General features: G+C 45.3%; 2 protein-coding genes across 2 annotated transcripts; both read right to left on the reverse strand.

Moving 5' to 3' along the window:
* On the reverse strand, nt 1-10,995 carry ESS2 (ess-2 spliceosome associated protein). Its single transcript, XM_026686675.2, has 10 exons — nt 10,758-10,995; nt 9,315-9,483; nt 8,988-9,083; nt 8,000-8,169; nt 6,564-6,684; nt 5,239-5,372; nt 4,489-4,591; nt 3,059-3,168; nt 2,418-2,533; nt 1-1,831 (listed from the first exon to the last, which is right to left on the reverse strand). Exons 1-10 carry the CDS (start codon nt 10,911-10,913, stop codon nt 1,546-1,548), a joined length of 1,461 nt encoding a protein of 486 aa, XP_026542460.1. The 5' UTR covers nt 10,914-10,995; the 3' UTR covers nt 1-1,545.
* A 2,573-nt stretch (nt 10,996-13,568) lies between these two features.
* On the reverse strand, nt 13,569-17,506 carry GSC2 (goosecoid homeobox 2). The gene is made up of 4 exons (XM_026686663.2): nt 17,451-17,506; nt 17,007-17,335; nt 15,278-15,528; nt 13,569-14,171 (listed from the first exon to the last, which is right to left on the reverse strand). Exons 2-4 carry the CDS (start codon nt 17,305-17,307, stop codon nt 14,067-14,069), a joined length of 657 nt encoding a protein of 218 aa, XP_026542448.2. The 5' UTR covers nt 17,308-17,335; nt 17,451-17,506; the 3' UTR covers nt 13,569-14,066.
* Between the last annotated feature and the right edge of the window lie 2,348 nt (nt 17,507-19,854).

Here is a 19,854-nt window from a genome sequence, read left to right on the forward strand (position 1 = left end):
TAAAATGTAGAATTTTATTCAGCGAAGCGTCAGTCGTCCTCACCCCTAGAATGTCTCCCCCATCCAAACGGAGTTACATTAAAAGGCAACATTACACTTAGGTGTTTATTTTTGGTCTTTCCATCGAAGAAGTTCAATTTCTTATTTTTAAGAAGCGGGCATAAAACGCTCCAAGCCCATGAGGAGAATAAGCAAATTATTCAAAGCTGAAGGAATGGAGTCTCCTTGAATGGCAATGGTAGCTGCAAGATTTCCAGCTGGCTGTGTTTTTCACCAGCTGGGCTATATGAGTTTTTATTACGAAATATGCTTTTTTTCGCTGAAGACAATCTCGTATGATTGCTGCCCGCTTTTCCGTTTCTCGGTTTGTCTTTGAAACTTCCTCAGACTTAGCAGAAATCTGGCCAGGCTTTTAAATATTTTTTCTTAATTTTTGTTTAGGCTGGATTGGATCCAAATACAGGCGGCCACCGAAAATGCTTCTCAAAGCGAGGTTAGGTTAGACCTGACCAACAGGATTCCAAACCATGTTTTACAGCCCGTAAGATTTAGAAACTCAAGCTATTCCCCGCTTTCAATGCATAAGCAAGCCCCTCAGGATCTCTGTAGCAGAAGAATGAAGGAATCCTGGCACATTTGCTTTCCAGGAAGCAAATTCTTTCTCAGGTCCCAGGCGAAGAGAAATATACCAGGCCTTTGGTCAGTCTCTAAGCCAAGGACCTGTTGCCAAGCTTTAACCAGGTACGGACACATTGCCAGCTGCACCAGGCCACCGAGATGCCAGGGCAGCACACACAACATTCTACCTGGAAACTATTTTGTTCTCTCCCTCTCTCTTTCTCCTCTCTTCTCCCCACTTTCTCCCTCTCTCGTTCTCCCTCTTTCTTTCTTTCTCTCTGCCCACTCTTTCTCCTTCTCCCTTTCTCTTACTCTCCCCACTCTTTCTCCCTCTCGTTCTCCCTTTTTCTTTCTCTCTTCTCATTCTATCCCACTTTCTCCCTCTTTCTCCTACTCTCCCCACTCTTTCTCCCTCTCGTTCTCCCTTTTTCTTTCTCCCTCTCTCATTCTCCCTTTCTCTCCCCCCCCCTTTTTCTCTCTCATTCTCTCCCCTTTCTTTCAGTCACTCTCCCTGAGTCTTTCACCTCCCAACGATGGGTGCCAGAGCCACACCACGATCCAGATTCCTGCTGGGTCTTGAGGTGAAGCCTGTCTTTTAATCAACTGAGAGCAGCACCCCGACGCAAATCAGCAAACTGCCTTCAAAAGGCCGGTGCAGTGCAAGCAGTTCGGGTTACCGCCTTCCTGGACCATCGATCCAAAAGTTTCAGCCAGTTTTCTAACCCCAAAGCTTTACTTTCCATCCGCTCCTCCTGACTGGCTAGCCAGGATTAGGGCCACCCAGGACTTGCAAAGGGAGGAACGATCCTGAAGCCCGAGCAAACAACTCCTGGTGCTTTCAATCAACGGTGGGCATTGTGTCTCTGGCAGCTTGGGTTACATTGGGCCATTTCTGAGTTCCACTCTGACCCCAACAAGAGGACAGGGTCAAAAAAAGTCCGATGCTTTACGTCTTTTGGGCAGCTGCAACAGGTTGTCCGTAATAGAGGCGGGATCCTGAGCCACAGGGGTCTGAGAGAGCGTCCTGGAGGTCGGGGTGACCGTGGGGGTTTGCAGGGCAGCGGAAGGGGTCTTGTAGCCAGGGGTTCTCACGTGTGCAGGGGACGGGGTGTAACTGGCCCGGAGAGCTTTGTCCGTGAACTTGCTAGCAGTGCGGTTCACTAGGCGTTGCAAGGCGGGAGACATGGCCGGGCTGAGTCCTTTTGGAGTGAGGCTGGAAGGGGCGGGGAATAAAAAACAAAATTAAGGACTTCAGATAAGAGGTTCTACTAAGCAGTTCTATTAAGCATTGGTCAGCCCGCAGCTAGGATAGTGTGATGGCACAGTGGTTAGAAATGCAGTAGGGCAGGCGGACTCTGCCCCAAAGCCTGGAGTTAGATCCTGACCGGCTCAAGGTTGACTCAGCTTTCCATCCTTCTGAGGTCAATAAAACGAGGACCCAGATTGTTGGGGTTTGCAAGAGGCTGACTCTGTAAAACTGCTTACAGAGGGCTGGAAAGCACTGTGAAATGGTATATAAGTCTAAGTGCTATTGCTATTTCTTTGCCCTTCCTTCCTTCCTTCCTTCCTTCCTTCCTCCCTCCCTCCCTCCCTCCCTCTGGTTAGAATGCCGTATTGCAGGCTGACTCTGCCTACTGCCAAGAGTTTGATCCTGACCGGCTCAAGGTTAACTCAGCCTTCCGAGGTGGGTAAAATGAGGACCCAGACTGTTGGGGTTTTTGCAAGAGGCTGACTCTGTAAAACTGCTTAGAGAGGAATGTAAAAGCACTGTGAGTGTGCTACCTTGACGGATCGCTCACCTGGCAAGGTTCTCCGTGACTCTTCTCAAGGCTTCTTGTTTCTTAGCTCTGTTTTTAGCAGCTGCCTCGTTGGCCATCTTAAGCCCCAGCCTCTCTCGGCGCCCAGGTTCCAGGATCTGTGAAAATACCAGCTGATTGGAGTCTGATCCTTCCGACTGTAACTTAATCCTCCTTACCCTTTTCTCACTGGGTGAGAAAGCCAAAAAGGATGCTCTGGAACCCATTTTCCCAAACTCTTCCACACAAAGTGCCATCCAAATCAGGGCAGGTTAAGAGTCAGGTGTTGCTGCAGTGACTCAACTATTTAAGTCAGGGGTCCCCAAACTTGGCCACTTTTAAGACTTGTGGACTTCAACTCCCAGAATTCTCAAGTGAGCATAGGTGGCTGGAGAATTCTGGGAGTTGAAGTCCACAAGTCTTAAAAGTGGCCAAGTTTAGGGACCCCTGATTTAAGTTAATTGGGGAAGCCAGATTCATTTAACAACCAGGTTACTAAATTAACAGCTGCAGTGATTCACTTAGCAACTGCTGCAAAAAAAAAAAAGTTGTCATAACAGAGAAAAAGTTCACTTAACAAACATCTTATTTAGCAACAAAATTTGGGAGCTCAATTGTGGTCGTAAGTTGAGGACCTGAAATACCTTGAAAGCCGGTCCTGGGGTCCGGTCGACATAGGGCGTGTCGGAGCCTTCCAACCGCAAAGGGGTGCTTTCTATCTCCCCCCAGGTCATAAGAGGGGAGTCATTCACACCTAGGAAGACACATTGGCCAGTCAGTGTACTTGATGTGGCAGGAAACACTGGCTTGCCATGTGAATGCTAGTGTGCTTGGTTCAAATATTTGGAGGGAGGGATCTTTCTCCTTACAGACCAGCTGAAGGAGACAGTATGACAAAACGGAAAATACTGAGTCCTAAACAATGTAAAAACAGTCCCTTTGAGGGGCCCTTGGTGTCCTCTTATCTTGATTGTTTTCATCAGTGCTAGAAAGGGATGGGGTTTGGAAGGAGGAGGAGGAGGAGGAGGAGGAGGAGGAGGAGGAGGAGGAGGAGGAGGAGGAGGAGGAGGAGGAGGAGGAGGAGGAGGAGGACTGTGGAGTCCTTGGTGCCGCCTGAGCTTAGTTGCTTTTTTGCAGAATTTTCATTACCCAAGTAGGTAACATTATCAGTGCTAGAGGGGAGTGGGTATGCGAGGAGGAGGAGGAGGAGGAGGAGGAGGAGGAGGAGGAGGAGGAGGAGGAGGAGGAGGAGGAGGAGGAGGAGGAGGACGACTGTGGAGTCCTTGGTGCTCTCTAAGCTTAATTGCTTTTTTGCAGACGTTTCATGACACTAATTATGTAACATCATCAGTAGCAAACCCCCCTCCTTTCTGGCACTGATACTACCTAGTTAGATCATGAAACGTCTGCAAGAAAAGAGCCATGCTCAAAGGCACCAAGGACCCCACATTCCTCCTCCCCCTCCTCAAACCCCATTCCCTTCTAGCACTGATGGAGTTACCTAGTTTGGATCATGAAATGTCTGCAGGAAAACCACCAAGCTCAGAGAGCACCAAGGACCTCTCCTGTCAACCCTGGGCTATTCTCCTTTATTAGTGCAATCCTTTTGTTATGAAAGATATGAAGACAGATATGAAAGAAGGTGACAAATTAAAAAAAAAATAGAAAGAACCAGAGCTTCAACATAGGTTCTGTCAAAGTACCTCCTGTAATTTAGGTACGCATATACGTATGTATTTAGCACACCACGGATCAAAAGGTAATGATTTACAAAGAGTCCTTGACTTATCAACTATTTAGTGACTGGTTACAAAGCCACAGGGGGGGGGGGGAAATGACTTATTGGTCCTCACGCTTACAACTGCCACAGCATGCGATCAAAATTCAGGTGCTTGGCAACTGATACGAATTTACAACAATTGCCAGGATTGTAGGGTTATAAGATCACCATTTGCAACCTTTCCCAGCCAGCTTCCAATAAGAGTAATCAATTGGGGAAGCTGGATAGCGTGGATAGCGTGTGTGTGTGCGCGTGTGTGAAAAAAAACACAATAAAGAGGATTTTCTTTCTTACCGGGAGCCGGGGAGGGTGTGGCCACAAATCCGTATCCGTTTACCTTCGGAGATTCCTGGGGAATAAGCTCCTTCCCGTCGGGCCCCACTTTGCCTTGTTTGTACTGGGATTAGCAAGAGAGGAAATAATGCTTAGCGTTAATTACAGAAGGTGCTTTAAAGGTGCAGCCTGCCACCCTGCAAAAGTGGGAGGAAACAGCTAAAAAGGCTCAGGCTGTTAAAAACAACACACATTTCGGTAAATGGAATTAAAGCAGAGGAACCACCATTTTCCCCTCAGGTAAACTAGAAACTCTTCTTCCCTTCCTTTCTTCTTTTCTTTTCTTCCTTTCCTTCTCCTTCCTTCCCCTGCTTACCATTTCCTCTCCTCCTCCATTTCTTTCCTTCCTTGCTTCCTTTCTTTGTCCACCATTTCTTCTGCTCCTCCGTCTCCTTCCTTGCTTCTTTCCTTCTTCTCTTTCCTTCCTCTGCTTACCATTTATATTCCTCCTCCAACTACTTCCCTTCCTTCTCCTTCCTTCCCCTGCTTACCATTTCCTCTGCTTCTCCATCTCCTTCTTTCTTACTTTCCTTCCTTCCTTCCTTCCTTCCTTCCTTCCTTCCTTCCTTCCTTCCTTCCTTCCTTCCTTCCTTCCTTCCCTATTCTGCCATTATTTCTCATTCAATTTGCTCTGATTCACTGGCCAGTTCAAAAGAGCAGAAACAGCCCTCTTATAAATAAGACAGGACACGGGAAACCTTATGCCCCCACCTGAGCATTGAGGGCTGCTGCTTGCTGAAGCTGGCTCTTGCTCACTGCTTGACTGAAGGGATCTTTCAAGAAACGGGTGTTCCTGTGAGCGACCTCGCGTGGCTTTTTAAACGCGTCTTCCTCATCAGGAACTCCTGAAAAAGACACAGCACCGTATTACTCACAACCCCTGCAAAGTGGGAACTCAGCATGAATTCCAGGCCCTCTTCAACGAAAGAGCAAGACAACCTCAAGCCATGGAAGAGAGGGCCCAAATCAGCCACCAAGCCAAAAAAAAAAAATCAACAGGAGCTTGCTTTCTCTTTGTCCTGCCTTTATCGCTTCTCTTCTGTGACAGACGGAAACAAGGCAGGTAAGACAGACCAGCTTGCACGGGAGAAAGATTTGAAAAGAAGGGGGATTTCTTTTCCTGGCCGTTTCAGAATAAGAAAACATCAAGGATCAAGATGAACGGAGTGGAGAAAGACGAGAGATGATGCAGGGACCAGTGTGTTTATTTTATTCTTTGTATTCCGGCTTTGCTATTTTTACAAATTGCTCAAGGTGGCAAACATATCCAGCACACCTTCCTCCTCCTATTTTCCCCACAACCACCACTCTGTGAGGTGGGTTGGGCTGAGAGAGGGACTGGCTCAAACTCACCCAGCCAGATTTCATAGTTATGACGGGACTAGAATTCACCTTCTCCTGGGGACTGACCGAAAGTCACCCACCTGGCTTTCTTTTCTTTTTCTTAAATATTTTATTGATTTTCTGTTGCTTACATTTTGTTAGTGCTTAATAACCCACCTGGCTTTCATAGGTAAGCCAGGACTAGAACTCTCCTGTCTCCTGGTGATCCAATGTCACCTAGCCAGCTTTCACAGCCAAGACGGGATTAAAACTCATCGCCTCCTGGTGATTGACCCAAAGTCACCCAGACAGCATTCGTAGCTTAGGTAGAACTAGAACTCCCAGTCTCCTGGGGATTGATCCAAGGTCACCCAGCCAGCTTACACAGCTAAAGCAGAACTAGAACTCACCATCTCCTGGCAATTGACCCAAAGTCACCCAGCCACCTTTCGTAACTAAGCCAAGACTAGAACTCCTAATCTCCTGGTGATTGGCCCAAAGTCACCCAGCCAGCTTTCACAGCTAAGGCAGGACTAGAACTTACCATCTCCTACTTTCTAGCCTGGTGCCTTAACTACCAAACCAACCTGGCTCTCTTAACAAGTAACAAAGAGCAACCAATGTAAGCTTGGTGGGGGCGTAAATCACCATTATTACCCAGCTCCCTTTTTACAACAAACAGACCTCATCAGGGGGAGCACAAGCAGCCTCACCTGGCGGATAATACATCAGTGAATTCTTGGCCTTGTATTCCCATGTCTCTACTCCAGCTTTGCCACTCCCCAGGGCCTGCTGCTCCTCCATCGACGGGAGAGCTAGCTGCTCCTGATGCCGCTGAAACGGGAAAGAAAAACACCGTCAGCTGCAAGCACAAACAGGAGGGAGGACGTACACCCGATGATCCTGAAATGCACCTAGGAGTAAATTAATATTTTAGCGTTTTGAGCATATCCAGCTTCTCCTTCGCAGAACTCAACTGCGTATCCTGTATGGAATTAGACCGATCAAGGAAAGCTTCAGGGCCTCCTTCCCCCAGTGTGGGTTTACCTCACTGAGGTAACTGTACATGGCTTTCGATGGGCCAAGGGCCATGATGTTTAATCATACGAAACAAAAGGGATGATGCAATGTGCATGTAGCTTTCTCAGGCGCACGGGTTAGGCTGACAATTGTCTAGGGCAGAGGTCTCATTCTCGCGGCCCGCGGGCCAATTGTGGCCCGCAGGACGATATCCTGGGGCCCCCACCGTGATATGAAAGTATAATATTAGTGTATAATATAAATATAAAGTATAATATAAAGTATATTATGTGGCCCAGCCTCACCCAGACTCTGTCTCCAGCGGCCCCCAGGTAAATTGTGTTTGAGACCCCTGGTCTAGGGTCTTTGGTGAAGATAGATTTTTTTTTAGTTTGTTTTTTTTTATTGCTATTTATTAGTTGGAAAGCATTTGGTTGTTTAAGCAGGGTGATTGGTCGCTGCACAAAAAGGTCTTTGGAAACCACGGGCTGCCTGTTGTGCTGATGGTATTAATTTTCTACAACTTAAAACTGTCCGCATTTGAAAAGGAATGACATGGCACTACTGTCATCTTTCCAAAATGAGGAATAGAAGAAAAGCCAGCTTAGAGAGCCAGCTGGTATGGTGGAGGCACCTAGCTAGAAACCAGGAAACAGTGAGTTTTAGCCCCACCGTAGGCATGAAAGCCAGCGGGGTGACTTTGGACCAATCAGCCAGAGAATGTGAGTTCTAGTCCCACTTTAAGGCAAGAAAGGCAGTTGGGTGACTTTGGGCCAATCACCCAGGGACAGTAAGTTTTAGCCCCACCATAGGCATGAAAGCCAGCTGGATGACTTTGAGCCAATCACCAGGAGACTGTGAGATCTAGTTCCACCTTAGGCATGAAAGCTAGCTGGGTGATTTTGGACCAATCACCTGGAAACTGTGAGTTGTAGTTCCATTTTAGGCATGAAAGCCGGCTGGGTGACTTTGGGCCAGTCCCTTTCTCTCAGGGACTTTTAAGGCAGAACCAAAAAAAAATAAAATCTAAAATATATGTTTTTTAAAAAGCCTCTTTTCTTTGACCAAGGGAGGAGCAATCCTTTCACCCATGGCTCCAAACCTCCATATAGAGAAAGCTGCTCCTTACCTGGGCAAATTCCTCTTCGGCTTCGTAAAGCCAATAATGCTTCGCTTTCTCCTTCTCTTTGGCCACTTCCATGATCTGCTCGAACGAAGCATTATCCTCGCTGGTGTGTTTGGCCAAGAAATCGTCCAAACAGGGCAAAGCATCTTTGTTTTCTTCCTCCTCCGCTTCACCTGAAAATAAAGAAAATGCAACTTGGGGAAGGAAAACAAAAAGAGATCCAGACACATTAAGAAGCTCACGTTCTTTGAAAGATCAAATCTTCTAAGCTGTGGGGACAGAAAGAAGGTAAAACTGTAATCGAGCCACAGTGCTGAGACTGGCTACTCCGATTTTAATGAGATCAAGAAAAACTCTTGCTGTGAGATGGGCCGCAAATAAATTTAACAAATAAATTTAACAAATAAATTTAACAAATAAATTTAACAAATAAATTTAACAAATAAATTTAACAAATAAATTTAACAAATAAATTTAACAAATAAATTTAACAAATAAATTTCATCTCCCCCCCCCCCAATCCAGCCAGAGCTGAAGAAGCTTCTTGGATGAAAAGCGAAATGTCTTCAAAAAAAAAATAAAAACCAAGGAAGTCCAGTTGCCTCTTGAAAAAGTTGTCCCAAAGGTGCTTTTTTTTTTCAAGAGGCCACTGGACTTTCTGGTTTTTCTTTGAAGAGGTTTCGCTTCTTATCCAAGAAGCTTCTTCAGCTCTTATAGGATAGTGGGAAATGGAAGGATTTATATTCCTTGCATTCTTTAGCTGGAAAAGCTTCTTAGATGAGAAGCGAAACATCTTCAAAAAAAACCAAAAACCCAGAAAGTCCAGTTGCCTTTTGAAAAAAAGGCACCTTTGGTATGAACCATTCAGTGAGAAGTTTCCTGTTCATGGGCGTGATTAGCAATAAATTAGTTTCGTTGGAATATCCCGCTCCAAGTCAAAACCCAAAGGGCCATACACTGAACAATCAAAAGTACTACTCAAACTGCTTACCTTCATCGAGCGATTTCACGGTGAGCTTGGGCTTACTCAGCACGGAAGGATCACCAGAGTGAACTTCAGGGGTTTCAAAAGTTGCCGGGGTGACATCTGTCCCAAGGAACAGAAAACACAGATTTACAAAGTATAGAAAGTTATTGCTCTGAAAATACAAATCCCCATCAGAAAAAATCCCAAAACACTAAATCTCAGAAAGCCTAATTGACCTAATGATGCTTTGGGGCTGAAGGTTGGGAAATTACCAGGCCAAGTTTCGTTTCTTGGTGAAAAAAAAACAAGGTAACAAGGTAACCCATCAAGTGATCAGGCATTCATATTTACAAGGTGCAGGAGTATCTCTGGCAGTTTTGCCCAGCGAGGAGCCAAACTTGATGGCTATCTGTCTCATCTTCTCCAAATCACCGCTCTCTTCGGCCTCCAGGTATTCCTTCTGGGCACGCAGCTTCTCGACATCAGGGAAAAAATCCCTCTGGATGATTTTTTCCAGGCTCTGCAAAAGCATTCAGAAGAACCAAAATATGTTTCCCTGATAAATATTTAAAACAGGAGGCATTTGGATTACACAATTCTGAAGTCTTCTCTTTTGATATGGTGAGTCAAATGGTTGGAACCCCAAAACGCTTAAAAAAAGAGGTTCAACAAGCAATATAAACATACATACATACATACATACATACATACACACACACACACACACACACACACACACATATTCTAGCAACGTTTCGGCAGAATCTCATCTGCCATCATCAGGCTTCTGTATTGTGTTCGTCTGTGAGTCAGACTTTCACAGCCCTTTCTGTTTTCAATTTGGGGCTAGCCTACTGCTGTGCCAGAATGGTTTTTTCTTCATCCTGATTGGTTGGGAGTCTTGGTCTGTGTTTATTGGTCTTGGAGTTTGCTGTGTTCTGCTTGATTGGTGGGTTGGACTAGAAGACCTCCAAGGTCCCTTCCAACTCCCTGTCCTATCCTGTCCCTTATTCTATTCTTCATTCCATTCCATATTTTCTACCCTACCCTACCCTATTTTATTCTACTCTACTCCAATATTCATTCTATTCTATTCTATTCTATTCTATTCTATTCTATTCTATTATCCATTCCATTCCATTCCTCTTTCTTTCCTCCTCCTCCTTCTCCTCTTCCTCCTCTCCATTCCATTCCTTTTGCTTCTCCTTCTCTTTCTTCTCCTTCTCCCTCTTCTTTCCCTTCTCCTTCTCTTCTAATTCTATTCTATCATTCCTATTCCTATTTCTATTCCCCTATTTCCACTCACATTGTACTATTGACAGTAGAATTCTTTTTCTCCTATCCCCCCTCGCTTCTCTTCCCCTTCTTCCTGCCCACCGTTTCCCCTTTTTACTTTCGTATTTTGCATCTTATTTTATCTTGCAAAAAAAGGTTAAACCGGGGGGGGTGGGGGTGGGTGGGAACCCCAACTGTCCCGCTTAGCCACGTAAATTCTGGGCACCGTTGTGGTCGTAAGTCGAAGACTACCCTGACCAGTAAAGCCAGGGCGATAATTAGCAAAGTATATAAATCTGAATCAGAGATTAAAGGGATGGAATGTAACAATGTTTTGGGAATATTTTGATTTCCTCCTCCTCCTCCTCCTCCCACCTCCGCACGACGACCCTGCGAGGTAGGCCAGAACGGGGGTTGAAAAAGAACGCCGGGCCGCCAACCAGGCGGGGAAGCGCCCGAGGGCTGATCGGCGACGACCAGCCGGGTCCCCCGAAGGCCTGTCTGGCCTCGTCCCCTCACCTGAATGTAGGAATCCTCGTCCAGAACCCTCTTGGGGCACTTGGGGGCTTCCTGGGGCGCCTCCTTCCGCAGAGCTACGGCGGAAGCCTCGGCCTGGACGGGCACCAGCGCCTGGGCCGAAGCGCCGCACCCGGCCGGGCCCCCCGGAGGCTCCATGTCGCCCCACGAATCGTCTCCCGTGGCAACGCAGCCAGGCCTGGGCTCTCACTTCCGGAAATACGGCCACTTCCGGAGACACACCGGAAGCTCTTCCTCCTACGCCGTCCCGGCATGCGCGCCAAGGCCACGCCCCCCCCAAGGGGTGGCAATCCGAGCGTGCAGGAACGCCTCCTCTTGACGTGATATAGAGGTAAGGCGAAGGGGGCAGCGCGCGATCGCTTCGGGTTCTGTTCGCAGCTGCAGCGGGGCGGGAGGGGAAGGTGTGAGTGGCTTGGAACGCCCTACCGAGCCTACTCTGCAGGGTCGTCGTTCATCTTAGACTCAGTCCTCCTAATTTCACTCCTCCCCCCAAAAAATAGAAAAATAAGACAAGTGGATATCTGAAAAGCGGGGATTTGCGCCTCTGCCGCCCCTTACGATTCTAATTATGGAATGATCAATTGATTTCTATTTCCATCTTTGCAAAATTTGCATTTTTTTAGGAATCACGGGATCCATAAGTGCAAAACCTTCGCTATTCTACTTTGCATGTTGTGTTGCGTTGTTGCACTATAAATATATTTTTGCATTTTACACACCCCAATCAACATCTAAAATGCCACAAACAACAGCCATTACAAATCACCTTCTTTTAATGACCCCATAATCCCTTGCAGGGTGGAGTCTTGGCAACTGAATGGAGCTGAGAGTTTACTGGCCGGATGCCTTTCCTGCTGCCAATGCGGAGTTTTGTTCCGCAGATATATTCTCATTGTACCCAGAGGAAGATCTGGGTCTCATGGTCATGGGGAATGCTCGAGGTTGTAAGTGTGAAAAATGCTCATCATCAGAAAAATGCTCAACATTTTTCAGTGACGTCGTAACTTTGAATGGTCACTAAATGAATTCTTATAAGTCAGTGATGGCTAACCATTTCCACGTTGCGTGCCACACACACACATCTCCCACATGGATGCGCAGCAGATACCTGACAATCAGCTGGCTGGTGGTGGGCATGTGCGCATGCACAGTGGGGCTCTTCTGGGCGACCTCTCGCACCACTTCCAGCACGCATGCTATAGGTTCACCATCACGGTTATAAGTCAAGGACATCTGATTTACCCTGCCCGTGTTATGTGTGCAAATTGATTGGAGGAAGCAACAATGCCAGAAAGGGTTAGTGGGAGGAGGAGGAGGAGGAGGAGGAGGAGGAGGAGGAGGAGAAGAAGGAGAAGGAGAAGGAGAAGAAGAAGAAGAAGAAGAAGAAGAAGAAGAAGAAGAAGAAGAAGAAGAAGAAGAAGAAGAAGAAGAAGAAGAAGAAGAAGAAGAAGAAGAAGAAGAAGAAGAAGAAGAACTCGCTGGCTTGATAACATCAAATCCGATGCAAAGTTGAACATCCAACAACTGAAAGAAGGCGTGATTGACAGGGGAACATGGCGACCACTTGCCTATAAAGTCTCCAAGAGTCACACATGACTAAATGCTTTAAAAGAGCAACAAATGGGCACGAAAGGAAAACAAACAAACACAAAGTTCATTTTTCTTTTATTTTTCTTTGCCTGTGTAGCCGGTGGAATGTTTTTTTGTTTTTTTTAAAGATCCGGGCTGAAAAGCAGATAAAACTGTATCTACATCCACTGGCCGGAAACGTTACAGTTCGAAAACATCGACTTTGCAAAACATTTTATGTTTCAATCCTACTCTGGGCTTTTGAGTTGGCTAGCAAAGCAACTACGAGTCCTACTACCCGTTTAGCGACTGTTTGGAGTTATAATGGCACTGGGGGAAAAATGACAGAAGGACAAGAGTTTGGAAGGGACCCTGGAGGTCTTCTAGTCTGACCCCCTGCTCAAGCAAGAGATCCTATCGCATTTTAGGCAAATGGCTGTCCAGTCTCTTATGACTGGTCCTCGTACCTACGACCATCACGTGATCACTATTCGTATAAATATACGGCGTATATTTATGATCCTGTTTGAGAACTTTGCATCCTGCTCTGAACAAGCAAAGCCAATGGAGGAAGGTGGATTCACTTCAGGATTCAATTAACAACTGCAATTGGTTCACTTAACAACCACGCCACCCAAAAAGGTAAAATCAGGTGCGACTCATTTAATGACTGCCCTGCTTAGCAATGGGAATTCTGAAGTGGTCATATGTTGAGGACTTCCTGAATTATCAGACAAGCTGGGCAGTAAATCGTAATTTAATCATAATGTATGTGAATCACTCTGTGTAGTTGCTTAATTGCTCACTAGAGAAGAAATAAATACAGGTATTCCTCAACTTATGATCACAACTGAGCCCGGAATCAGTGTGGGTAAAGTGAGAAATTTGTTACGTGAGTTTTTCCCTATTGTATGACCTTTCTGGCCCTGGTCATTAAGTGAACCATTGCAGTTATTAGGTTAGTAACACGATTGCTAAGAAAATCTGGCTTCCCCATTGATTTGCTTGTAAAAAGGTCACAAAGGGGGATCAGGGGACACTGCAACCGTCATAAGTACGAGTCAGTTGCTGAGGGTCCGAATTTTGATCACATGGTCGCGGGGAATGCTGCAATGGTCATAAGTGTGAAAAATGGTCGTAAGTCACTTTTTTCAGTGCCATTGTAAAAGCGAACAGCGATTGTAAGTCAAGAACTATCGGTATTCTACTGAGCTATCATTAGTTGATAGATCAATCGTGGTTAACCAGAACAGGGTGTCAACTCATAAAATATTTCTCTGGTTTTTTTAGGGTTGCTAACAGAAAGGGAGGGGGGAGCAGTGCAGCCGTTTGCAAACCAAAAGTGCATTCCAGAAATGTCTTCAAAGATAGTAACTAGGTGACTGAAGTTTCTGCCCCGCAAAATTCTAACTGGAGAGCAGGATTGATGACTCTGGGCTATGGATGTGTCCCATTGGAGAATAGGAATTACGATACACCCAGAGGGGGTGGGGGAAAACCAGGGTCAAGGGTGACCATGAATGATGTGTCTCAGAGTCGGCTACACCCAGACAGTGCCGGACGTGTTAACTCCCAATAAATCCTTTTGAAGCTTTGGAAGTTTGGCTCGAGACTCATGATTTAAATGGGGGTACTTGCCGGAATCCTGACACAGGGATGTGTGAACTCTGCTAACCTATAGTTTGTTCCTGTGTTGATAACCTGTGTTCGATAACCCGTTCATTAGCAGTTCTCTTCGGAGGAAATCTTGGCTCCAGGAAGGATGATTGACGAAGCCGTTGATCTCTTTTGATGTCTCCATTTGGCTCGGCGGTTTTTAAACCAAACCTGTGTGATGACAACAGAAGGAGGACGTTAGTGTGTGTGTGTGTCTGTGTCTGTGTTTTTGTGTTTTGTGTGTGTGTGTGTGTGTGTGTGTGTGTCTGTGATAAAGAAAGTATTAGAGTGCGCTGAGATGGATAGACTGACAATGGAAATAAAAAGATGGAGGAGGAACAGAAATACTATTTGATTTGGAATGCATGGTACAATTGGTTAAATAGTAGACATAAAGATAAAGAAAGAATATGAAATGTTGCAGTAGGATAATAAAATGTAAAATATGCATTATAAAAGGTAAAAGGGCAAAATATTCAGAGTAAGAAATACATATTGTACATATTTTAGTGGAATAACATATATAAAGGAATGTGTGTGTGTGTGTATATAGATAAAGATAGATAGATATAGATATAGATATATAGGTATAGATATATATAAAATAAAATACAATGTATGGAAACCATATGTATACCAATACTGAAATGTTGCAAAAAATGAAAATTGTCTTGTAAAATGAAGAAAATTGTTCAAAATAGGACATTATATCATCCACCATGAAAAACATGAGTGCTATTGCTCTCTCTCTCTCTCTCTCTCTCTCTCTCTCTCTGTGTGTGTGTGTGTGTGTGTGTCTGTATCTCTGTCTCTCTGTGTCTCTCTCCCCCCCTCTGTCTAGTCTATTGATCTATCAGAATGCTGTATTGCAGGCTAAATCTGCCCACACACCACCAGTTCAATCCTGACCACTCAAGATTTACTCAGCCTTCCATCCTTCCAAGGTCAGTAAAATGAGAAGCCAGATTGTTGGAGGCAAGATGCTGACTCTGTAAACCGCTTAGAGAGGGCTGGAAAGCACTGTGAAGCGGTATATAAATGCTATCGCTAATGCTAGTTAAGCACGAAAGCTGACGGACTTTGGGCAAGTCACTCTCTCTCTCTCTCTGTCTCTCTCTCAGCCTAACCCACCTCATGGGGTGGTTGTTGTGCAGAAAATAGGAGGAAGCCCTTGACCTGATCTCCTGGAAGGATTGTGAACCCCCCTGCACCCTCAATCTCCTACAGTCCTTCTCTTTGTCACCTGTTCATCCCGCCCACCCCACCCCGAAAGTTACCTCAACTCTCTCTTCCTTCAGGTGGATCTGGCTGGCTAGGTGTTCTCGGGTGATCACGTCTGGATATTGGTTCTTATGGAAAAGGGTCTCCAAGGCCTGGAGCTGATCCTCCGTGAAGATAGTCCGATGTCGCCTAGTCCGTCGCTGGATCTGCTGGAAGCCTTGCAGCTCGCTGGGGCTGCCGCGGTGATTCCTGCAGGGCCCGGCCAGTGGGTAGAAGAGCTTCATGGGCCACACGTACCTGGTGTCCCCTAGAAGAAAGCACAATCTGTTGGGTTGGTCTCCAGAGATGCCGTGAACCAAGTCCGTTGGTCTCTGGGCGTGGGGAGATAGGGCCCTCCGCTTATCTGTGGGGAGTGGTCTTCGCCCCAGCTCTGCCTTATCTTGGAGTGGTGCGGTAGCCTAGCAGTGGAGCTCTCACCTCGTAATCAGGAGGCTGTGAGTTCGATCCTAGGTAGAGGCAGATATTTCTCTCTCTGGGCACAATGAGAATAGATCTGCTGAACAAGACTCTGCATTGGTGACAGGAAGGGCATTCGGCCAGTAAAACACTCAGCTCCATTCGGTTGCACAGACTCCATCCCAATGCAAGGGATTAATGAGGTCGTTAAATGAAGATGATGATGGTATGGAGGGTAGTCTTGGAGTGGTGCGGGTGGCCTACCGGTAGAGCTCTCGCCTCGTAACCAGGAGGCTGTGAGTTCGATCCTAGGTAGAGGCATATATTTCTCTCTCTGGACACGCTGGGAATATATAGGACTGCAACCGTCATAACTATGGATCCATTGCCAAGCGGCCAAATTCTGATCACGTGACTATTTGAGAGGCTGCAAGGGCCATAACTTGTGGAAAAACGGTCATCGGTCACTATTTTCAGTCCCATCGTAACTTCGAGCAGTCGCTCAATGGACGGTTGTAGGTTGAGAGCTACCTGGACTACGTCTGAAATACGACCATTTTCCAGAACAGGCTACAGATGGGTGCCAAGGGATGAAACATGGAAACAACTCTTTCGTTTCCCCTTCACACACAAACACACCTTGGAAGAATAACAGTAAAGCCTATTTATTACACACACACACATTCTCTCTCTCACACACACACACATACACACACATATCAAAAAAAACCCAAAGAAATTTGCTTGAATGAACTAAGGAAACAGAAACACACACCTCGAAAGAATAACAGTAAAGTCTGTTGATATATATATATATATCTCCCTCCCTCCTTCCTCTCTCTCTCTCTCTCTCTCTCTCTCACACACACACACACACACACACACACACACACACACATCAAAAAACCCCAAGGAAATTTGCTTGAATGAACTAAGGAAACAAACACACACCTCGAAAGAATAACAGTAAAGTCTCTCTCTCTCTCTCTCTCTCTCTCTCTCTCTCTCTCCCTCTCTCTCCCTCTCCCTCTCCCCTCCTCCCTCCCTCTCCCTCTCCCCTCTCTCTCTCACACACACACACAAAGAAAAGAAAAAACCCAAGGAAATTCACTTGAAAGAACTAAAGAAAACAAGACCTCCTTGGACAAAAAAACTTTTATGAAACTCCAAGACTGATTTTTGACCTCGGGGATGGGGGCGTCCTGATTCTCCAATAAAGTTCACCTGGAGGGAGTTGGCCCCCAATAGCAGCCCCCTCCCCCACCCTCACAGCCCCCCACCCCACTCCCCGAGTCTTTTGCACCCCGCTACTCCAACCGAAATCCTCACCCAGCCAATTTGCGCTGTCTTGCCACGTGCGAAGGCTCTCCTTGGAACAACAGCAACAGCCGCAGGACGACCCCACTCTTTCCGCTACTTCCTCTGTTTCCTCCTCCTCGGTGGGCAGATTCCCCCAAAAGCACAAGGTTTTGGGGTCCTGCTGCTCCCAAATACCTCGGAAGCAGAAGGGGAAGAGGACGGGGGCTCGGCTCTCCACCGAGCTGGACAGGATGCTCTCAATGGTGAAGGCATAGGGCTTCTTCTGGTGGTTCTTCTCCAGTTCAGCCACCGAAGGAGCTTCTGTTGACATCCTTCTCTCTGTTGGATCTCAGCTACATCTGAGGGACCAAAGGAGATAAATACGGCTTCTGCTTTATCACCAGTTGGAAGATTTGCCCCCCCAAAATGGAAAGGGGAGACCAGGCGTAAATGTTCATTGGAAGGGGAACATACCTTCTGCTCAGTGGACAACTCTTTGAAGAGTTTCAACCATCCCTTCCTCACCGCCGTCTCTCCGTAATCTAGTTTAGTTGCTTTATAAAAGCATCGTAAATATACAAAGACACACACACACACACACACACACACACTCGCTCACGGTCCTTAATCCTCCTTGGAAAATAACCACCAGCCCTGAAAAGCTGGAATAAAATACATTCAAGCTAATCTTGACAGCTTTGTGAAGGGTTAGTGTGGATCTCAGATTTAGCTAATCCTGCAGGAATGACTGGGTGGAAATCTGATTTCTCAATCTCAACGGTAGGATGAAGTTGGTTTTTATGATGTCCATTGTATGGCAAAGCTTGTCTCTCTCTCTTTTTTGGGGGGGGGAGGTAAGGAGAGGGGAGGGAAAAGCTGTTTCTCAGGCCCCAGAAATGGCCCGGGAGGATTAGCGCCTTGGAAAAAGAAGAAAAGAAGAAGAAGAAAAAGAGGAAAGCAAATTATTTCTTTTTTTTCTTTGACCGTAGGAAAGGCTTCTTGTCAAAAGGCACAATATAAGGACAGAGATGGGGGCTAGGGGAATGGGGTAAATGAATTTAGCTTTACAAGAGGAAGCCAACAATATTAGCAGCAGCCAAGAATTCTTGCAAAATAGAAGTTATTTTTTCTTTCTTGTAATTCAAGGTCTTGGTGACTTGGAACCCAGGCAAAAGTTGGATATTATCAATGTTTCTGATGAGGCATCAATTTCACTGTTTTTTCTCTGTTTTGTAGAATAAACAGGAAGCCCTGTTAATGGGACATTAGGCTGATCAGAAATTCCAGATTATGCTACTAGGAGTGTAGGTCTGGAGTAGAAGGAAGGCCTTTAGGGAAAGGGGAAGAGGAAGGGATCTAGAGTTGAGATTAGGAGAGATAGAGGGAAGGGAGGATAGAAAAAGAAAGGATGAATGGATGAAGGTAGATAAGGGAACACGTGCAAGAGATTTTATATATGTATGTGTGTGTATGTGTATGTATGTAGATAGATAGATAGATAGATAGATAGATAGATAGATAGACAGACAGACAGACAGACAGGGGGAGGGATATATATATATATATATATATATATATATATATATATATATATATATATATATATATATATATATATATATATATATATATATATATATATTTCTTAAGTTTTAGGGTACTTACATGTATGGCATTCAGCTTTGTTCGGATATATATATATATATATATATATATATATATATATATATATATACACATACACATACACATACACATACACATACACATACACATACACACACACACACACACACACACACACACACACACATATATATATATATATATATATATATATATATATATATATATATATATATATATATATATATATATAATGGATGGATGAATGGATGATAGACAGAAGATGGATGAAAGATGATAGGTAGTAATAACAATAGCACTTATATACCGCTTCACAGGCGTCTCTAAGTGATTTACAGCCTCTTGACCCTGACAATTTGGGTCCACATTTTACCCACCTCAGAAGGATGGAAGGCTGAATCAACCTTGAGCCAGACAGAATCAAACAGCTGGCAGTGAGCAGAATTAGTCTGCAATACTGCATTCTAACCAGTAGGTAGGTAGGTAGGTAGGTAGGTAGGTAGGTTGGAAGGAAGGAAGGAAGGAAGGAAGGAAGGAAGGAAGGAAGGAATAGCACTTATAAACTGATTCACAGTGCTTTACAGCCCTTTCTAAGTGGTTTACAGAGTCAGCCTCTTCCTCCCAACGATCTGGGTCCTCATTTTACCGATCTTGGAAGGATGGAAGGCTGGGTCAACCTTGAGCCTGGTGGGATTTGAACTGCCAAATTACATGGATGGGTAGAAGATGACTGAGAACTAGAAATTAGAGAGAAATTATATAAGGAGGCATGGATGAATGGGTGGACAGACAGATCCCATACAAATAAAATATCTTTATTTTTAATCTTTATGATTTATTAAATTTATTGGCTGCTCATCTTATCACAGGGTAACTCCGGGCAGTTTACAATATTAAAAAGGGTTCTTACAGTATTTTGCAAGATCGGAAGATGAGGTGAAATCTGGCCCCTGTAACTGAATGGACAGCATCATCATCACAATAATTTGGGGTCCTCCTTCATTCTGAAAATTGAGAAGCTGTCCTCAGAGCCCCAAATTTAAGAAGCGCCCTTCTCAGCCATTTCCCCGTGGAAGCAAACTCCCCAGAAGTTTTTCTCCCAGATAGTTTTAACTCTTTACCCAGAAGCGTACATTGATTTGAGCTATGATTTTTCAAAAGAGATTGGATAGCTGTATGTCCAGAATGGTACCAAGGACATTCCCACAGGTGGCCGGAGGGAGAAAGAGAG

Source organism: Notechis scutatus, chromosome 13 (genome assembly GCF_049901735.1).
Source record: "Notechis scutatus isolate UNSWTSFEM ecotype Mainland chromosome 13, rNotScu1.2, whole genome shotgun sequence".
Classification (NCBI taxonomy): Eukaryota; Metazoa; Chordata; class Lepidosauria; order Squamata; family Elapidae; genus Notechis; species Notechis scutatus.